Here is an 18,367-nt window from a genome sequence, read left to right on the forward strand (position 1 = left end):
ATACAGGATAAGAAAAATTTGTCTTGTAATTTATAAATTTATAAATTTTAGGGTCTGATTTAAATTGAATTAAAATTTGGCTGTGGAAAACCTGAGAGTAAAAAAAAACACCTGTGTAACCTTAAGCAGCTTAAGATGTTTTGAAAAGAAAAAATGTGCAACTGACACTGACCTTCTGTTGATCAGTGTCAAAAAAGCCAAACAAAATATAAATTTAGTTAATGTTATAGAGCCGTAAAACAAGAACACTTTAAAGTGGGTGAATACTTAAACTAAGAATCATTAAGTAACCCATTACACACACACACACACACACACACACACACACACACACACACACACACACACACACAGCAGCGCTCTGCACATGGTGTAGGAACATAAAAACACCCAGGAGACTGAGAGCTGGGGAGACATTAGAGTAATGAACCTTGTATTGTGATGTAAACAACTGTTTAGAGGTGTGCTAAGTGTGTGTGTGTGTGTGTGTGTGTGTGTGTGTGTGTGTATGTTAGAAGGCGGATCCCACCATTATTAATATCTCCTCTTCTGCAACATCTTCATCTAGCAGAGAAGGAGCTGATTAGCAAATCTAATGCAGATGTTAAGTTCCTCCTCAGAGACTTATTACTGATTCACAATTAGCATGTGTTTGTGTGTGCGTGTTGGTTTGTCTGTGTGTGTCTGTTTGTGTGTGTATGTGGGCGCTCATGCGTTCATATTATTGAGGATACATTTGGATTTGTGATCGTTATTGATTTGTGTTGTTCATTTTCTCGGTGCACATGTTTGATAGGTGAGAGTGCACACGAGGTTTCGCATCATACTGTATTTCAGGAAGACGTGAGTACCACTGAGTCCTTGGAGTAGGGTTTTTTCAGGGATACAGCATGAGATGATGTTTATTCATCGTGGTCATGTTTGTGCGTTTATGTCTTTGTCTCTTTCACCCTTTCTGTCACTTTGTGTTTCTCGTTTCTGGCGTTTCAAGCCCACCTGCTATTTGATTTGGAGTCTATACCCCGAGAGCACATTCTCCTCCGAGCGGCGTCTCTAACCAATATGACAGCGTGCTCTGAAAAACCTTTGAAGTTTTGTCTCCATAGAGACCTCGCTTAATTGGGATACATTAGCATAATTAGCATCTATCTCCTGCTGAACATGCACTGTCTCAGTCGGTACAGAGCCTGTGGATTCTGCGTGCATGTGAAAGGAAGACTTTTGATGTCCTTTAATGACATGTCTTACTACAAAACAGAAGTAAAAATTCATAATGATGCCCTCTGTACACACACACACACGGAAAATACCAATGCACTTCTGTTCTTCACTACAGATGGAACCACAATACATGACATAAAGGCTGATTATCATCCTAACTTTCCCATGAAGACTGGTTTTTGAGAGCGCTGGCCTCCTGGAAAATAGGCCAAGCCGCTGCTGACAGTCAGCACGTTATCTTTTAGCGCGCTGGATTTAAATCTCTCGTGTCCCAGTGAAGAAGCATCAAGAGCGGTCGGATCCTTCAAGATTACATCAGGAATGTTTGATTCCTATAACTCGAACGGACTAATATTGGTGTGATCCTGCGGTTTAAGATGATTACAATTTGAACATTTTTCGAAACGAGATGACTGTAATCTGCAGTAAACCAGTTGTTACACACGTGTGATGCTGGTACTTTTCATGGGGCGGATTTTAAAAGTCCTCCCTAGTTTGTTTTTGGCTTGAATATCTCCCTTGTAGCTTGAGCAGAGCCCTCGCTTTGTTCCCGTTAGTCAGTACAGCGGCCAACTTGGTCGGGCTATAAAGAAAATTTCAGCAACTTACTGTGCTTTCATGGAGGAGACGCTCAAGTACGAAATGTTTGTAAGTGGTTCCCCTCTGGATGTGCACTGTCACAGAGAGGAGAGGAGTTTATATTCGTCATACCGGACAGAATCTAGTTTTAAATGACAACAGTTTCTGATGTAGTTTTCCCATGTATGTGGCACAGATGCTTTAACAGGACCAAATCTTATTGCATCCGAGTGACCTTTATATGAAAGGGTGGATCTATAATAAAATCACCTCACATACACGGACACACAGATGAGATCAGACAATGCACCTAGCCTGTTGACCTACTAGACAAAACCTCCCGCAAAGCTCTGAGGGGGACAGACCTCAGCTGACCCGAGATCAGAGGAAAATCTTGTGTTTTCTCAGGTTGACATTTTAACAGTTTGTGTTTCCATCCGAGACGCGATGCATCTCGACAGTGGAGTGTTTGTACTTTGTTGCCACACTACTGTAGCTGCGCTCGTCTCAACCGGATAGCCAGTCCTCTAGAGCCCCAAATCCCTGTACACAGTCTCCTTGACATCCCTCTGCCCTGTCTCATACACTCCGCTCTGAGGTAGCCGGCTCCCCGAACGCTCTCTGCTTTGAGAGTTGTCTTTGTTCCACTGGCTAAAAACAAAGAATCTCTGCACTGAGACGCTCCGGGAGGAAAGACAGCACACACGGTTAGCAGGCGCCACTGCAAAAAGCATTTTGGAGGAAAATCAATGAAAAAAGTGTGCTCCTCTCAAATACACCAGAGTGTCGTGCTCCATTGTGCTGCCCCCTGCTAGAAATATCATTGTAGAAAAAAGGTGTTTTTTTTTCTCTCTCTCTTGGATCTTGCTCGTGCCTGAACGCAAGTGTACAACCCAGAGGGAAATGATATTTACTTTTAATTTCACTACATTTTTACAACAGCTGCAGTTACCAGTTACCTTTCATGTTAGATTTTACATTAACAACACATATATTAGGCCTGTTGTCACATTTCAGACGTTCCACAAGAGAGATCACTCCATAAACTTTTCAGATGATTTCATTTAGATAAGTATTCACAGCCTAAATAGGTCAATTAGTATTTCATTTGAAAGAGGTAAGGATTACAGAAAAGAATCTATCATCAATAATTAAAACATCCTACCCCATTATGCATCGTGCTACCCTGCAGATTTCGGGGGGGGGGGGGGGGTCACTGGACTAAACTACTTGCATGCATGTAAAGTAGTTTGACCTAGCTCCAGCTCCACCAGCTACAACAGGAAAATGCTGCTTATACATTAATGAACCAGTATTAATAATGTAATATATAAAGATATATCAGTCCCAGAAAAACTACTTTCACTTTAATACATTAAAGTACATTTTCCTGATATAATAGATGCAGAATTTTTTTGTCATAGTGGATGGTTTTCACACTACTTTTACTTGAAGGAACCAGATGCTTCATCGACCACTGCAAAAACCACAAGATTTAAAAAGCTGGTTCAGAGCCAGAATGCCCACCGCTGTCGTTTGCCAAACTACTTTAGTTCCTGATTTTCAAACATCACCAAGCAGCCCTGAGGCGTTAATGCAATACTCCATTTATTTTTTTTCTGTCATCATTTACATAATGCCCTCATCCATAACCTGCACATTTATATTCCATGTACAGTGACAGAGTAGGTAGGGGCTCTGTGTTTGGCTCAAGGACACACAGGGATCAAACCTGTGACCTTTCAGTTATCGGTCCTTGTTTCCACCCACTTGCCCTAACAGGTATCCTGCGACCCACTTCATTAATTTCAACAGTGCAAAACTGCCTTAAGAGGATAAGAGGGTATTTCATTTACAAGTTTATATAGCTTGCTGATCCCTGACTTAAACGCTTATACATGTGACATATTGGTGAAGGCTCAGTGTCTCGGTTAGAGACTTCAGCAGGACACATTTCCATCCACACTGCTGAATCTTGAGGCTACACTGGTTGGTATGTTCCCAGAGGGGATGAATGAAGAATGTTTTTACTTAAATCTGCATTTTAATGTTCTGAGCTGAGCTGTATGAACAATTTGATGTCTGACATAATCGTTTATATTAAAGCTGCAGTGTGTAGCTTTTTTTCTAATATTCTTCAGTTGAAATTTGCTCCAAAACATATCTGAATGTGCAGAGGTACATCAAAGACCCAGGCTCACTGAGCAGCCCAGCAGCAGCACAGAGATATAGAAGTTTTTGAGCGAGCCTCACCGGTCTAACGAATCAGAGAGGGCCAAAGTCAGGGGAGGGGAGCTCATAGACGTCAGTCAGTGCATGAACGAGCTTCTGGTCGACTGCTGCTCTCACACTGAGGCTTCGAGCTAGTGTGAGCTGCTGCAGGACGTACCCCAGGCTGGACAGCTCCTGATTCCTGCACGAGCTGAAACACTTTACAGAGAAGGGAGAGAAAAATACCTACAAGTTCAATGTAGTCCCAAAACCCAAAACACATGCAATTTACAAGGATAGGACAGAGAAACTCTCTAAAACCAAATCCATTTCAACTTGTTTTTGTGGTGTGTTTTTATCTGTTGTAATAAAACGTAGCCACATTGTGAATAAGTGGTCATTTGGAGGAGGACACTCAATTGTTCAGGTGATCAGACAGGTTGTAAACAAGCCAACAGTTATGATATCATCTAAACCACATTATGTGTGTGTGCACTTGTAATATTGGTAATAATACCACACCCAACAGCAAAACTGTGTGCACACAACTACAGGAAGGAGGGTAAGTGAAATTTGAATCAGGAATTTGGTCTATAGACGGATATTAAGTCATTTCACCATTTTCTGGAGGGTTTGAGACTCATTTGTCCTTTTACTGTTGGATGTGAAAATCTGGTGAACATGCATTGGCTTTTTGCTGCAATCTGACCTTTAAGCTTTTTAAATTTATTTTCTTAAGGGGAGGCTTTCTCTCCGCTCTGGCTCAACCTGTCAAGAAGTTCATTAATTTCATTAATCAACAAACTTGCCCGGAGGGCATTACAGATTATTACAGCCGAGATAAAATGTATTTAATATCTAAAAGACTAACTTTTCACATTTGATATTAATAGCTCTTTTTATGCACGTAGCTCAGCATATCTTGCACGCTGCAGAGAACACAAAAGAGCAGGATATATCCATGAAAAAAAACAGGGAGCTGAGCCTCCTTTGTGCTGCTACCGAGAAGGTGTCAGAGGGGTAAGAGTAAGATGAATGAAAAATAGTTGTTTATGCTTTTAGTGGTGGTATTGATTGATGCATCAACTGATATCCCACTGTGTTTGCTGCCCACCTGCCTGCCTGCCTGCCTCTCTGTCTGTCTGTCTGTCCGTCTGTCTGTCTGCGCCACCTGCTACCAAGAGAGGCAACGAGATTCTCCATCTGCCCCTGGATCTCTATCATTTGCTCTCTGTCTGCCTTTTTGCTCACTGCTTTATTGTCTCTGTCATCTCCTCCTTTATTTCTCACTTTGCTCCCTCTGTCGCTCCGTTATCTGTTTTTATCAGCGTCATTTTTCTCTCACATCCCTCTCCTTGTCACACACCCACATCTCCCCTATCTTCTTTTTTCTCTCTCTCTCTCTCTTGCAGACACACACACACACTTACATATTCTCCTCTTTTCCTCGAGTGAATCTGAGGAGGTGTCTGCTCCCCCATATGGCCTGTCAAGTTCCAGCAGTGAGAGTGTGGGTGGTGTGGTGCAAGCTAACATAACATGGTGTTATGAAAAAAAAAATAAAAACAGGAGAGAAATCATATGTTGTACTGTGGTGAAATAGGCTGTGAAACAGGATCTCCATTCAGGAGACTGCCTCTGAACTCATGATGCACCGTGCACAGCAATAAATAATTAAAGGGAAATGTATTTCGTGGAAATGAGACATATACTGTATGAAGCAGGGTTTTCTTTTCTATGTCCAAAGGCATAAGCAAAATTGTGGTGTGTGCTATGAAAAATGTGGGTAAACATAAACAATAGGTGTAGATGCTTAATCTGCAGTCAGAGATGAGAAAGCAGGGGAGCAGAGGAACAATCCTACTGGATCTTCAGTAATCCGGTTTGATTGTTTGTCTTTCTCCATAATACAGAGCTGTCTGCAGCTGCACCTGCCTGTTGTTTCACTGATAGGACTCTGTGATGCAAGAACAAAAGACAGGGAAAATCGTATGTATCAAAACAGTAGCATATAGTTCAATTTGGAGTTTTATAGCTCAAAGTAGATAGCATTTTATTTTCAACAAAATGTTAAAGGAAAAATTTGGGAGATGTACTAGTTCACTGTTTTGCAGAGATATACACCACTCGCTTTTCTTTGCATTAAATATGAAACTACCGGCTAACTTAGCTTAGCATAAGGAATGGAATCAGGAGGAAACTGCTAGCCTGTCTGTCTAGTCTGTTCAAAGGTGACAAAATCTGCCTAACAGCACCTTTAAGCTTTCTTTTGATCCACGCAGAACACATAGTTTAAAAATGACATTTCCTATGGGGTCATGTACCTGACTATTTCTTGGTTGGGACTAATTGTATATCCTGGAGTCTCCACTCATTACCTGGCAGATGCTGCAAAGTAGCTCCTTATCTGACTTAGCCTAAACTTTTGCACATGCCACTACTGTTACTGATAATTTTATTTTTCCAAGTTCATGACATAAAAAGTAACAGTGCATTAACATTTGAAGAAGGGGTCATTTTTAATGTCTGTTTGGTGCAGGGCTTGTGTTCCTCTTTTCACTTCAAAAACTGACAATATATGTGATTTGCCCCAGGGTGGGCAACTCAGCAACAAAGTGTATAAAATGTCCTAAACTTTTCCTTTACGTTGTCTTTAGGGTGCCACCTCATTTTGTTTCAAAGATGAGATCTTTGTGATCGTTATTATCAATTTATTTAATGAGATTCTTTCATATCAAAGTTAACTACCTGTTAAATAAAATAAAGTACTGCTGCACAAGGAACATTGAACCTGTGAGGTTTCACTTCACAGTGTAATATAAAAAGGCTACGAGATGTGTCCGTCTTTTCAAGTTTTATCTGTGTTCAGTTTTAATTTTGCTTTCAAGTTTTAATTTGTCAGTTCCAATTTCATTTGGCAGTGGTGGTGAAAATGCATTTTTTTTAATAAAAGCCCCCAAAAAAATGAATGGGAAAAAATGATGTTTTTTTTTATGCATGTGAAGAGACACATGGGGTTTCTATCGACCCTGGGTGGATTCGGGGAAACGATTAAAGCCCAGCGGGCACAGTCACCTGCCATGCAGTCAATCCAATCTCTCCTGATGGAGCCAATCCTTGTTAAGGACATGTTGTTCTTTGTCCAAATTATAGCCGCTTGCTGCGTGCCTACCTGCATCCAAGAAAAACAAACGCCTGTCTGTTATCTGTGGCGCACAGAACACAGGATGATGGTTGTGTTGGTGGCGATAGTGGTGTAGGATGGCACATACTGCAGCACTAATGACACAACAGCCACATCGAAAATGGGATGATGGTGATGTGAGTGGGAGAAACTGCCATGTAGGGAAATATCAGGGCCTCATATTGACCTGCAAAGCTTTTTTCTGCTCTATTTTGTTCTATTCTGTGACCACACCCTTGGCACAGCTTCAGCTGATATCAGGTAAATAAGTGTAAGAGTGTTATCTTATCATAGAGGAATATTGCATCAGGCCAGCAGACACCGGCAGCTAAAAGTATGAATCCACTTCATGCATGGAGGGAGTCTTCATCCTCGAGCTGTGGTGTTGCCCTGACGACCTCCTAAGGTTTACTGCGGAGTTCAGCCAGATTATGAATAATGGAGAAAGGTCAGGATAGATTTTTAATGGATTTGTACACCACATGGCTGCAGCTGCATCAACAGGGATTTCAGAGCGATCATTTCTATTATAGAGGGTATGTTCTGGCTTGAACTGTTGCTCCGACTGCTGCTACTGCTGTGTTGAATCATTGAATGTTAACACAGGCCATACTCTCCATGACAGTGTGTTCATCCCACTAATCTGTTTAATGTGCATGTGTATGTGCAATGTCATAACCCAATATTAAGTATCATTAAAGAGCGGCTGGACCACATATCCTGTAGGCAGCGGTTTCATTCAGTAAGCAATCTGCTGAATGACTATCTCAGTGTCTGATAAATCATTCAAATGCATATATGGAGACAAATTTCCTCCATTTTAGTTGAGCAACAGAGCAAATCTCCTCAGTTATTAGCGACTGCAGTCTTCATTTCATGTTTCAAAGTGTCTGAGCAAAGTTGGGTCTCTCCATGCACAGAACACTCTCATTGCTCGCTCCATGATATGAGGAGCTTTACAGTAATCCCTCTTCTTAATAAGCCATTTCATGTACTCCACTATTCAATTGGGGGTCAGGGTGGGTCTTAATCAGTCATTCCACGTCTGTTGCCGCTCCAAAAGGCGGATCGCCGTGACTTTAAGATGTGTCACCTTAATGTATCGCAGTGTGTGATGTGGGAGATGTAATTTACCAAGAGTGTCAGCGGCAACCAAGGCTGAGAGTCGTGTCCCCCAGTTGACACCAAGTAAACAGTCACTTAACTTGCGAGTCCCTGTCCACCCCCATAACGCTGATGGAGACTGATGATCACACCCACGTGTAATTGCTCTGACGTCTCGCTGTGACAGATCGTATAGAGAGCAGGAAATTGCTGATGGCTTTAATGCCGGTCTCTGACTAGACATGAAAACAGGAAATTAGAGATATTCACCCATTACAGAAGGTTCTATTTTCAACTCACTCACTGGGGTAAATCTGACTTTTTAGTGGCATTTTAAAGACACATTCATGCAGGCATATGCCCGCTCCACACACACACATAGGCTACCAATGGTGGCATTTATGGCTTGGCAGACAATACCATTTTTAAACACAGCTATCCTTTGCACTTCATTTACATAATTCTAATTAAATGCTGGCTTAGAAGCACCCGATCATGTTGTCAAGTCAAAGGTAGGAGGAAACAAATCCTTTTATATGTTAATCAGCTTTATATGACATTGTCTAGCCTGCCAGGGAAATAAATATTTCACACCTCAAACTACACAGAGACATCAATATGCAGGAATAAATGTATTATTTCCATCATTTTAGATTAGCTCTGCTTTTGCTTACTATTAAGCATTTTTTCACACTGCATGTATTTTGATTCTGTACAAATGCTTGTCCAAGCAAACGCTGATAACATTTCATAGTTCATTGTTGTGAAAACTGACCAGAACATTTTAGTTTGTTCCAGTTTTTTTTTTCCTAAATTATATATTTTGTTTAGACCAGCTATTGAATGGCTTAATTTGCACACTTGAGTGCCTCAGAGCTGCTTGCAGTGTCAGAAAATGCGATTCATAAATCTGTTCACCACCAGTGAGAAAAAGAAGTGCCCCCCCTCTCTTTTTTATGCTTCTGGCTGTAAACAGCTGGAAACATTCAGAAAGTAGATGAAGGTTGTAATTGATTTCTCTTGCTGACTGGAGAGCACCGACAGTCAGCACAGGTTTGATGGCAGGAGCTACACTGGTTGATTCATGAGAGCTGATTCAAAAACAAAATACCCACAACTGAAATCATCATCAAAGTAAAACTCAGACATTTCAGTTGCTTTGGACAGAAGCGTCTGTCAAATCAATGTAATGAATGAATAATAATAGTCCACTGAAAATTGATAGACTAATTAATTCTTGCCCAGTCCTACTTTGATAGACCTTTATGGAAACACAGCTTGTTATAATTAAGTTCTGTATATTGAGCTCACGTCATATGACAAAATTTCACCATCTGCGTAACAGGAGGTGATATCATTGAGGATTACAGGAAGATTTTAGGAAAGCTGAGACAGGTCTGCAGTAGCTGTACTGAGACTACTTTGTTCTTTCACTTCTGCAGGACATTGGTAATTTAATGAGGAAGGAACCTCATATTAAATAATGAAATAAATAATGAAATTAACGATTTTATGAATGAATTGATCTGTGTCCAGGTATGTAATGTAAAAATAGAAAACAAGCACACAGGTAAACGGTGGAGTAATTTTATTCTCATATGCTACTGACTTGGTGCCTTATATTTATCCAAACTGAGGCGGCTGTGTCCGTGGAAACAAAGCAGTTTTAACAGTGACCTGAGTCATTCATCATGTAACTCAACAGGAACACCTTGCCTTGAGGAGCCATTGACCTCAGTCAGCAGCATCTTACCATTTATTATGATTACACACACACACGCACACACAGACACACACTAGTGCACACACTCCATCTTTCTCACTGTCTAACCCTAACCCCGTCTCACATATACAGTATAAACCATACACTCAAAACACTTTTTTATTGCTGTGGCGCACACACACACTGACCAGTGTTTGTCCTCCCTGCAGGTGACGATCCTGATCATCCTGGCCCTGGCCTTCCTCGCCTGCATTGTGTTCCTGGTGGTTTATAAAGCCTTCACCTATGACCATGCCTGCCCAGATGGATTCATTTATAAGGTAACAGCCATAATTGGCCTTTATTTCATTTTCTAGTGTTACAACACATCACTCCACAGCCCTGAGATAGACAGGTGGTTAACAGTGCAGTGGGTCATGAGATAGCCTCTTCACAATTAAATAGGTCTGTAACTAGTGATTACTGTATGTGCTAGTGTTCATGTTCATGGTATACATTAATATAAACAGTTGCTTGTTAAATCAAATAGTATATAAGCTTCTCCACTGCAAATGTTTTAATTGCCAATTACTTTGTGACAAATAAATAACTGAACAATATATACAGCTCCATTGCTTCACATTGTGTGAAACAAAGAAAAACCCTCACTGATGCGAGCAAGTTTGGTGAGGGTTGATTACATTGGCTTGTGAGACAAGCCCTAGCACATGAATGCTGCACACTCTCACTTGCAACATGAATGACAGGCACACAGAGAGGGCCGAGAAAGAGACAGACAGGGACAGCAAAAAGTTTATGGATTTTTTGACACTCCACCAGTTCACCAAAGCAGTGGGATTTCTCCCGGTGCACCTTGTAGCCAGTCTGATTTTGACAGACAGGTCCATTGTCAATGAGCTTGTGTGTGTGTGTGAGAGAGATACAGAGAGAGAGCAGGGCAAGGGGGGGCTGAGCAATCAATGCGCTGCACACATGAAATAACATTTTACCCATTTGAAATACAAAAAAAAAAATGAAAAGAAAATCAATATGGAGTGTTCAATGTTGATATTGTGGTGGGCCGCTACAAATAAATCAATGTATGTGAAATGTGAAACAGTACACAGCCAATAATGTCCACCAGCCCAAGGTACTCGTGTTATCACACCAACAGTCAAATCCAAAAGATTTTCAACTATCAGTGATGTAAAAACAGACAAAAGCAGCAAATCTGTATTTTGATTGAGAAGTGACTAAAAGAGCCCATATTGTATTAAGATGGATGTCAGTTTCTTCTTTGATTATAAAGCAGGTCTAGGTTCTATATTAATACAGAGAAATGCACACAGCCTGTATTCAGAAACCGAGCATAAAAACAAGCATTCAGGACTTCTGTAACTTTGTGATGTCACAACAAAGCAGAGTCTCTGCTCTCAGACATGCCCAAGCCCCGCCCACCTGGACCCACTCTCCAACCTTGCAGGATTTGGTTTCTCTGAGTGTTAACCTGAAATCTGCTATATTTTTATTACATAACTCAGAAAACAATCAAGTCAGCCAATTAGATAGTTGGCTCACCGACCTGTTGTTACTAGAGCTCAGAGAGAAGCCTGAGAGAGGAGATGTAAATCTACACTGAGATGGTTTTTGGTTCTTAAAACCACAAACATATCCACTTCAAATAAAAAACAGGACATGAGTAGAATATGGGACCTTTAATCAGTTAACATTAGTTTGTGTCACTTCAGTAACTGATCTATTGATTATTCGATTCACCACTAAATTCAGTCAGCCATTTTGCCAAATATTCACCTCGCTATGTCCTTGTGCAACACACTGAATCCTCTCTGCCCTTCACGATCTCCTTTTCTACTTTCCTCCTATTAGGATGAGTTCACCACCCAGTCTCCTACGGGAGAAAAAAAAAAAAAAAAGCTCCTGCCCTACTTTTATTAATTTGTGAGGTCAGGATACAGGAAGAGGCTAACGAGGATTATCAGTCATCAATCAATGGTATCAGTGGTTTTGTCATGACCAGTGTAATCAAGTGTAATTCGATGCTTTTGTTTCTTGACACAGAAGCTGAAGAAAGAGACTCCATTGAGCATTGAGAGCGATCACATATGTCATTAGCTATGTTGACTATTAGATGAAAATTACACAAATTAGTCTTAATTCCCTATTTTACAATAATTAGTACCACATTATGGATAACTCCTGAAATGTCACATACAGCCATCCTCATCCAAAAATCTCCTGCTCAGAAATGTACTGTGTTACAGTTAAATCTTTTAAGTTTTACCGTCTTCTCCAGCTTCTCCTCTCCTCTCCGGTACTTACAGATTACCCCTGCACTGCACTTATAAGTTTCGCAGTACTTTGTGAGAGGTCACCTTGGAAGTCTGTGTTTCTGGTCAAATCTGGTCTTTTAGGCGGAATAAATCTAGTCACAGGCTCACAAACTCTGCAGGGGCTCAGACTGCAGTCTGCAGAGGTATTATTAGCAGTGCCACATGCATGCGCACCAGGTGCAAAAAGTGTCAATAGAACAACGTGTGCATTCACCTGCACGCACATACACTACACAATGACACATAAGGTTGGAGATATATACAGACTTAAGAATATACATGGGCTCAAAATATGCTAATACACTCCATTATAGCATTATGGGCTCCATTCTCCTCTATATGTTACTACACAGAGCTGTGCTATCAGCTTCAGCTATATACTGTAAGTGGCTTCTTCTTCCTCTTTACTACTCCCACTCATCCAGATTATTGGTTTGAGGCTGTTATTTATGGGGACAGTAAACAGTGTTTTTTTCTTCTCTTCTTTTCAAAGCTATTCAGAGTCCATTACCTGAATTTCTTGTGAGACATTTTTGGTCTCAAGTCAATATTTAGCGTCACTGATGAAAATTCTTTTCGCTGTGTTTTTTTTTTCTTGCTTCATTAAAAAAGACTATTCAGCTGCAACATGTAGTATTTAAGGGTAATTCAACGTTCTGTGTCAGGTGTATCTGAATTATATAGAAAATCAGTTCCACTTCTTTTTCTGTTGTTCCATTTAATGGGAACCATGTTGACTGTTTAGTGAGATAAAGCGATTTTTTCAAACATGGTTAAACCTCACAGACTGAGTTGGCTATTCACACACAAAACATCAAACTCAGACAGTTACTTATACTGTAGAAAGTCTGAAAGATGAAGAAATAAGCCGTTTATCAGTTTCCTTTCTCTGCTGTTTAGTTCACATTGTAGTTGAAATTAGCTGAAATTATGTAGGCCTACCGTATATTTTACATTATGATTGGTGGTTTTTTTTCCTTTACAACAAAATGGTATAACTGCACAATTAATATTTTTTATATCAAAACTGTGAATTGAATGAATGCAATTTTCAAATGGCAAGAGCGCTGATTTTAATTGGAACATAATTATACCTAATTAACAGTTTTTAACAACCTGTAGCGAGCAATCGTTTAAGTGGTCAGTGGAAGATTGCTCAGTTGTAGTAAATTAACCTTAATTATGTGCCAAAAAAAAAAAATCAATCTTGTGTATTTTCTGATTAATGCGTTCTGCATGACGTGATAAATTAAGTAGCCTACTTTATTAAGGTTAGAGGACCTTTATTGGCATGGCAATAATAATAAACAGGTGGTGGTGTAACGGTAGTGGTTAAAAGAAACAATGTGAAAAGGTTTGAAACAAGAAATGTTATTTAAAAACTGAACATTTGAAAACAACAACAGCATAGTTTTATCAGATTCTGTGAATGTAGAAACAAGATAAGCTTCTGATTGTACTTACACTACTTATAATAACAACTAACAAATATGGTTCAAAACGATGTATACCCCACCAACAGACTTGTTTTTTAAGTCATGGAAAATAATTACAATTTAAGTCAGAATTGCATTTTTTGTCAGAACATCTGTATTTAGATATTTTCCTCAAATCATTCAGTGCTTTAAAAATTGTTCAGTGGAACTGTCCTATCTTGATAATAGGTAATAAAAAGATGCTAGGTGTAGCACCTTTAACAAAATGTTCTGAACCTCACTCTTCTCTTTCTCTGTCACAGCACAAGCGGTGTATCCCAGCCTCTCTGGAGGCGTACTACGCTGCCCAGGATGCCAACTCGAGGGGCCGTTTCTACACAGTGATCAGCCACTACAGCATGGCCAAGCAGACCACCTCGCACTCTGTCTCCCCCTGGCTTCCTGGAGGGGTTGGGGGGCAGCAGCAGCAGCAGCAGCAGCAGCAGCATGACACTAAACCCCCCAGCAGTGAGGGCCACTGAGTTAGCTGAAGGGTTAAAGGATGTTGTAAACACACACGCAGACATGAAGAAACACATACAGACACAGGCAAGTGTAGACAGACACACACACACACACACACATACACGCACACAAACACGCACACAAACACGTAGGAGAATATGTAGAAAACTAGACAAAAGAGATGCACATTAACACAGCAGCTACATATTTAATGCCAATATAGAGTGAAAACATGCATGCAGACATGAAAACACAAGCACACGCTAGGCCATATTCTGATTTACCCTGTCTGCCCATTTCTATGCTCTTTTCTCTTATCGAGGAGCATTTCCCATTGATCTTTTGCTCTCGGGAATATCATCAACTGCTGATACACACTCACATATACAAACACACACACACAAACACACGGTCTGCTCTCTTGTTACCCTCCTCTCATTTATTATTATTGATGGTCATGATATATTTATTTTTTACTGTAATGTATGGATGTTTTGTATGTGATTACCAGGCAACTCTTTGTACAAAGGCACGAGTCAAATGCTGAATTTCACGCTTCCTCTCTGTGAGATTCTTTGGACTTTGGAGTCTTTTTGTTTTTTTCCAAGTGTGTATACTGCAGTTACTGTATATTCATTCACAGCTCCTTTTCTTTCTTGCCATGAGCTGCATAACCTTAGGCACATCTGTCAGTCACTACACACACACACACACACACACACACACACACACACACACACACACACACACACACACACACACACCACACACACACACACACACACACACACACACACACACACACACACACACACACACACACACACACACACACACACACACACACACACACAACGTCATATTCCAACCCAAAATACGTCAGTATGGTCTTGTATTGCTGTAATACATTTTTAAATACAAAAGTTCAGCTCTGAGGAAGGCGTAATGCCAATGTCCACATCCACGACACATCCCGAGTGGATTGAATGAATTTTTCCATCATGGCTGTTTGATAGCTCACATTCGGTGACATTTTCAATGTGCTGTGCTATACATTTTTAAATCCCCCCCCCCAGTGACCCAAGCTGTACATAGAACTGTGCATTCAGGCTAGTTTTTTGTGTGTATGCATTGTAGTAGCTTTTATTAGGAGGTTTTTCGTTTTCTTTTTTATTTAGTTATTTATTTTTTTACAGGCCGACAATTCCTCCATGCAAGTTACTTACATATTGCTTCAACTGCCAGTCTTGTAGCTCCATTAAACACAGTGTTGCAGATGGGGAAGGAAATACTGTGCGTACCACCGTCCCTCACCAAAACTCTTTATTTTCCGCTGTGTTTCCTTATGTTTATAGATGGGCTTCAACTGCAGCCAAGTTTTGTTCCTGTACTGTTTTTTTTTGTTAGTTTTTTTCATTTTGTAATGTTGGATCCATTGTCAAGAGCGCTTTTATGAGATATTGTGATGTCGTCAGTTAATATGTAGCGATACCTGGTGTAATTTATCAGTGTGCATCCTCGTCCCTCTTCTCTTGGTTTGAATTCAAAATAAAAACAAGCTGTGACCTGTGCTGAGTGTGCCTGTCAGTCCCGCTTACCGCTGTGTCTCTTTAGTGCTCACACGGCGCCTAATGCAGCCCAGAGGCAGTGCAATCTGAATGACAGTGATGAATTTTCATAGGGCACGTCATATTATTCAAATGTTCATACTTCTACTCCAATTCATACTACATCAGAAATGTGGTCTACTGTTCATGTGTGGAACTTTCCACAGCAGTGGAGAGCAGGTTTGTAGGCTGTAATGATGAGCACCTGTGATTGACAGGCAAAAAAATAGCTGTTTCTGTAATAGATAGTGAATATATTTATTTATTCATCTACAGGGCCCTCTGTCAATGGCAGATAAGGCCTCTGTTTTTCTTATGTGCAGCACTAACAACAGTGTCCTCAGTGAGTGACATGAATAGTTGATTTCCCTAATTAGAGGCTTGTATTCTAACGAATCTGTCAGCTGTCTGTGTTTTCTCCCTGCTGAGGAGTAAAACAGGCAAGCCAGAGAGAGAGAGAGAGAGAGAGAGAGAGAGAGAGAGACAGAGAGAGAGAGAGAGAGAGAGAGAGAGAGAGAGGAAAATGTGTATCACTTTGGACTAATATAAACACATTTGATTAAAAATGTAAAGAAAGTTGGCATCAGTAAGCAATAACTAGATTTATCAGCATCTATGAATGACGGAGGAGACAGACACCATCCCTCCATGTTACACATAATCACATAGATACTGCGGCAGTAATACTTAGTTTGAAGTTTTGGACCTTGTGTTTAAGCATTTGACTAAATGAGTCACCAGTAGTGTCTGTGACGTAGGATTTAAATACCAAGCAAACCTGGGTATTTTATGTCTCCAAGACATAGTAGCAGCAATAATACAAGCCTTCTAGTTTAATGTATTACTATTGTTGAAGTCTACTTTTTGCAATAATATATAATACTTAACTGTTCTGGGTTTCAACCCTGAACCAACCATAACAGTTTGCTATCATCTGGAATGAAACAAAAATATCGCTAAATGACAGATGATGATCCACTCATAAAACTAAATGTTTTCACATTCACACTGAGGAGACAGGTTTTCTCTAAAACAATGTCCCACTTAATTCATTATTCTGTGCTCATGGCCATGTTGTTCCATAATAAGTTCACAATAGACCCATACAAGGTTTTTCTTTCTTTCCTCCTCGAATTACCTGCTTTCCTATCTTAACATAAACAGTATAGTGCTGCTAGGGGAATATAAAAAACGTGGAGATATACAAAAATCCTATATCATGGCATATTGGTTGCAATTTTATGTTGCAATCAATATAAAATATATGATAATATTATACAGTTTCTCGAAAATCAACAATTGAGAAATTGTTAATGACTAAAATAACCTGTTTTTGGCTAATGGAGCAAAAAATTGAAAAACCAAAGTACTACATCACATTGATGCAAAAAAACCCCACAAGAATCCAATTTTACCATAAAACATAATGTCTACACTTTACCTACAAATGTTTATGAGATACAGTAGTTCGATAACAATAGACTAATTTACATCCTCTACATTGTGTTATCAACCAGGTACACAAAAAAGATTTCCCATTGAGTCTCTGAGGGGAATTGAACAAGGTATAAAGTATAAAGTGTGGGACTAACCAGTCAATGCATGTGTTTGTCAAAATACCAAAAAAAAACAACAACTTGACTTCTCACAATCAGACGGTGTTGTGTTGGTGTTGAATCCTTCTAGAAAATAAATAAAGCAGCAACAACTTCAGGAACAGTTTCTGTCTAACTGGAATAAATAAAGGTTCATGTGATGTTAAGCAAGTATTACTACCATTCGCTCCAAACAAGTGTTAAATATAACAACCCAATCATAACATACTCAGGTTTACAATGCTAACGTGTTGATGTTTAACAGGTAAGCCTATAATTTTTACCATGTTCACCATCTTAGTATCATATTTGCTAATTAGTAGAAGTTAGCAAAAGTACAGCTGAGGCTGATGGAAATATGATGTAAAGCATAGGACATTAAAATACATGAATAACAGATGCTGAACAGTTGCAAATAAAAAAAAAAGCTGTTACGGAGCACAGTTACAACTGATACTTAAATCTTGACAAATGATCATAAAAGATGATTTTCCTGATGTTTGCTGTCTTCTTTTCTCCCACGTGGATTACACAACAGCACTGACTCAGAGTCTGGATGAACCGGACAGATGGTTGCTTATGCAGCGCTTACACCATGCTACCATAATGCTGACATGTTCTATTTCCTTCAAGGGCCAAAACAGGTTGGCAAAAAAGAGCCTTGGTAGCTACACATTTGTAATCAACAACGTCTAAACTGAGAGAGAAGTGAGTGTAGAGATAAACCTCGCAGAAGCTCATCCTCTTTTGACACCGTTGTAGCATCTATGCATGATTTTGGAAGCTCACTGATTTTTAGCTGCTCGGTGTAGCCTAAGAACCATTTTCTTCTCTTCACACTGCGGAAGCGTACAATCCTCACCAAGCTTATTA

General features: G+C 39.9%; 1 protein-coding gene across 1 annotated transcript in view; it reads left to right on the plus strand.

The window, feature by feature from the left end:
• Window positions 1-15,862, plus strand: part of nsg2 (neuronal vesicle trafficking associated 2) — a 38,229-nt gene extending 22,367 nt beyond the window's left edge. The window contains exons 4-5 of the mRNA XM_056398438.1: window positions 10,232-10,342; window positions 14,091-15,862. Of these exons, the coding sequence (XP_056254413.1) occupies window positions 10,232-10,342; window positions 14,091-14,309 (330 nt within the window). The 3' untranslated portion in view covers window positions 14,310-15,862. The remainder of the gene's footprint in view (window positions 1-10,231; window positions 10,343-14,090) is intronic.
• Window positions 15,863-18,367: the final 2,505 nt, after the last annotated feature.

The sequence above is a fragment of the Seriola aureovittata genome, chromosome 15 (assembly GCF_021018895.1).
Source record: "Seriola aureovittata isolate HTS-2021-v1 ecotype China chromosome 15, ASM2101889v1, whole genome shotgun sequence".
In the NCBI taxonomy this organism is placed as follows: Eukaryota; Metazoa; Chordata; class Actinopteri; order Carangiformes; family Carangidae; genus Seriola; species Seriola aureovittata.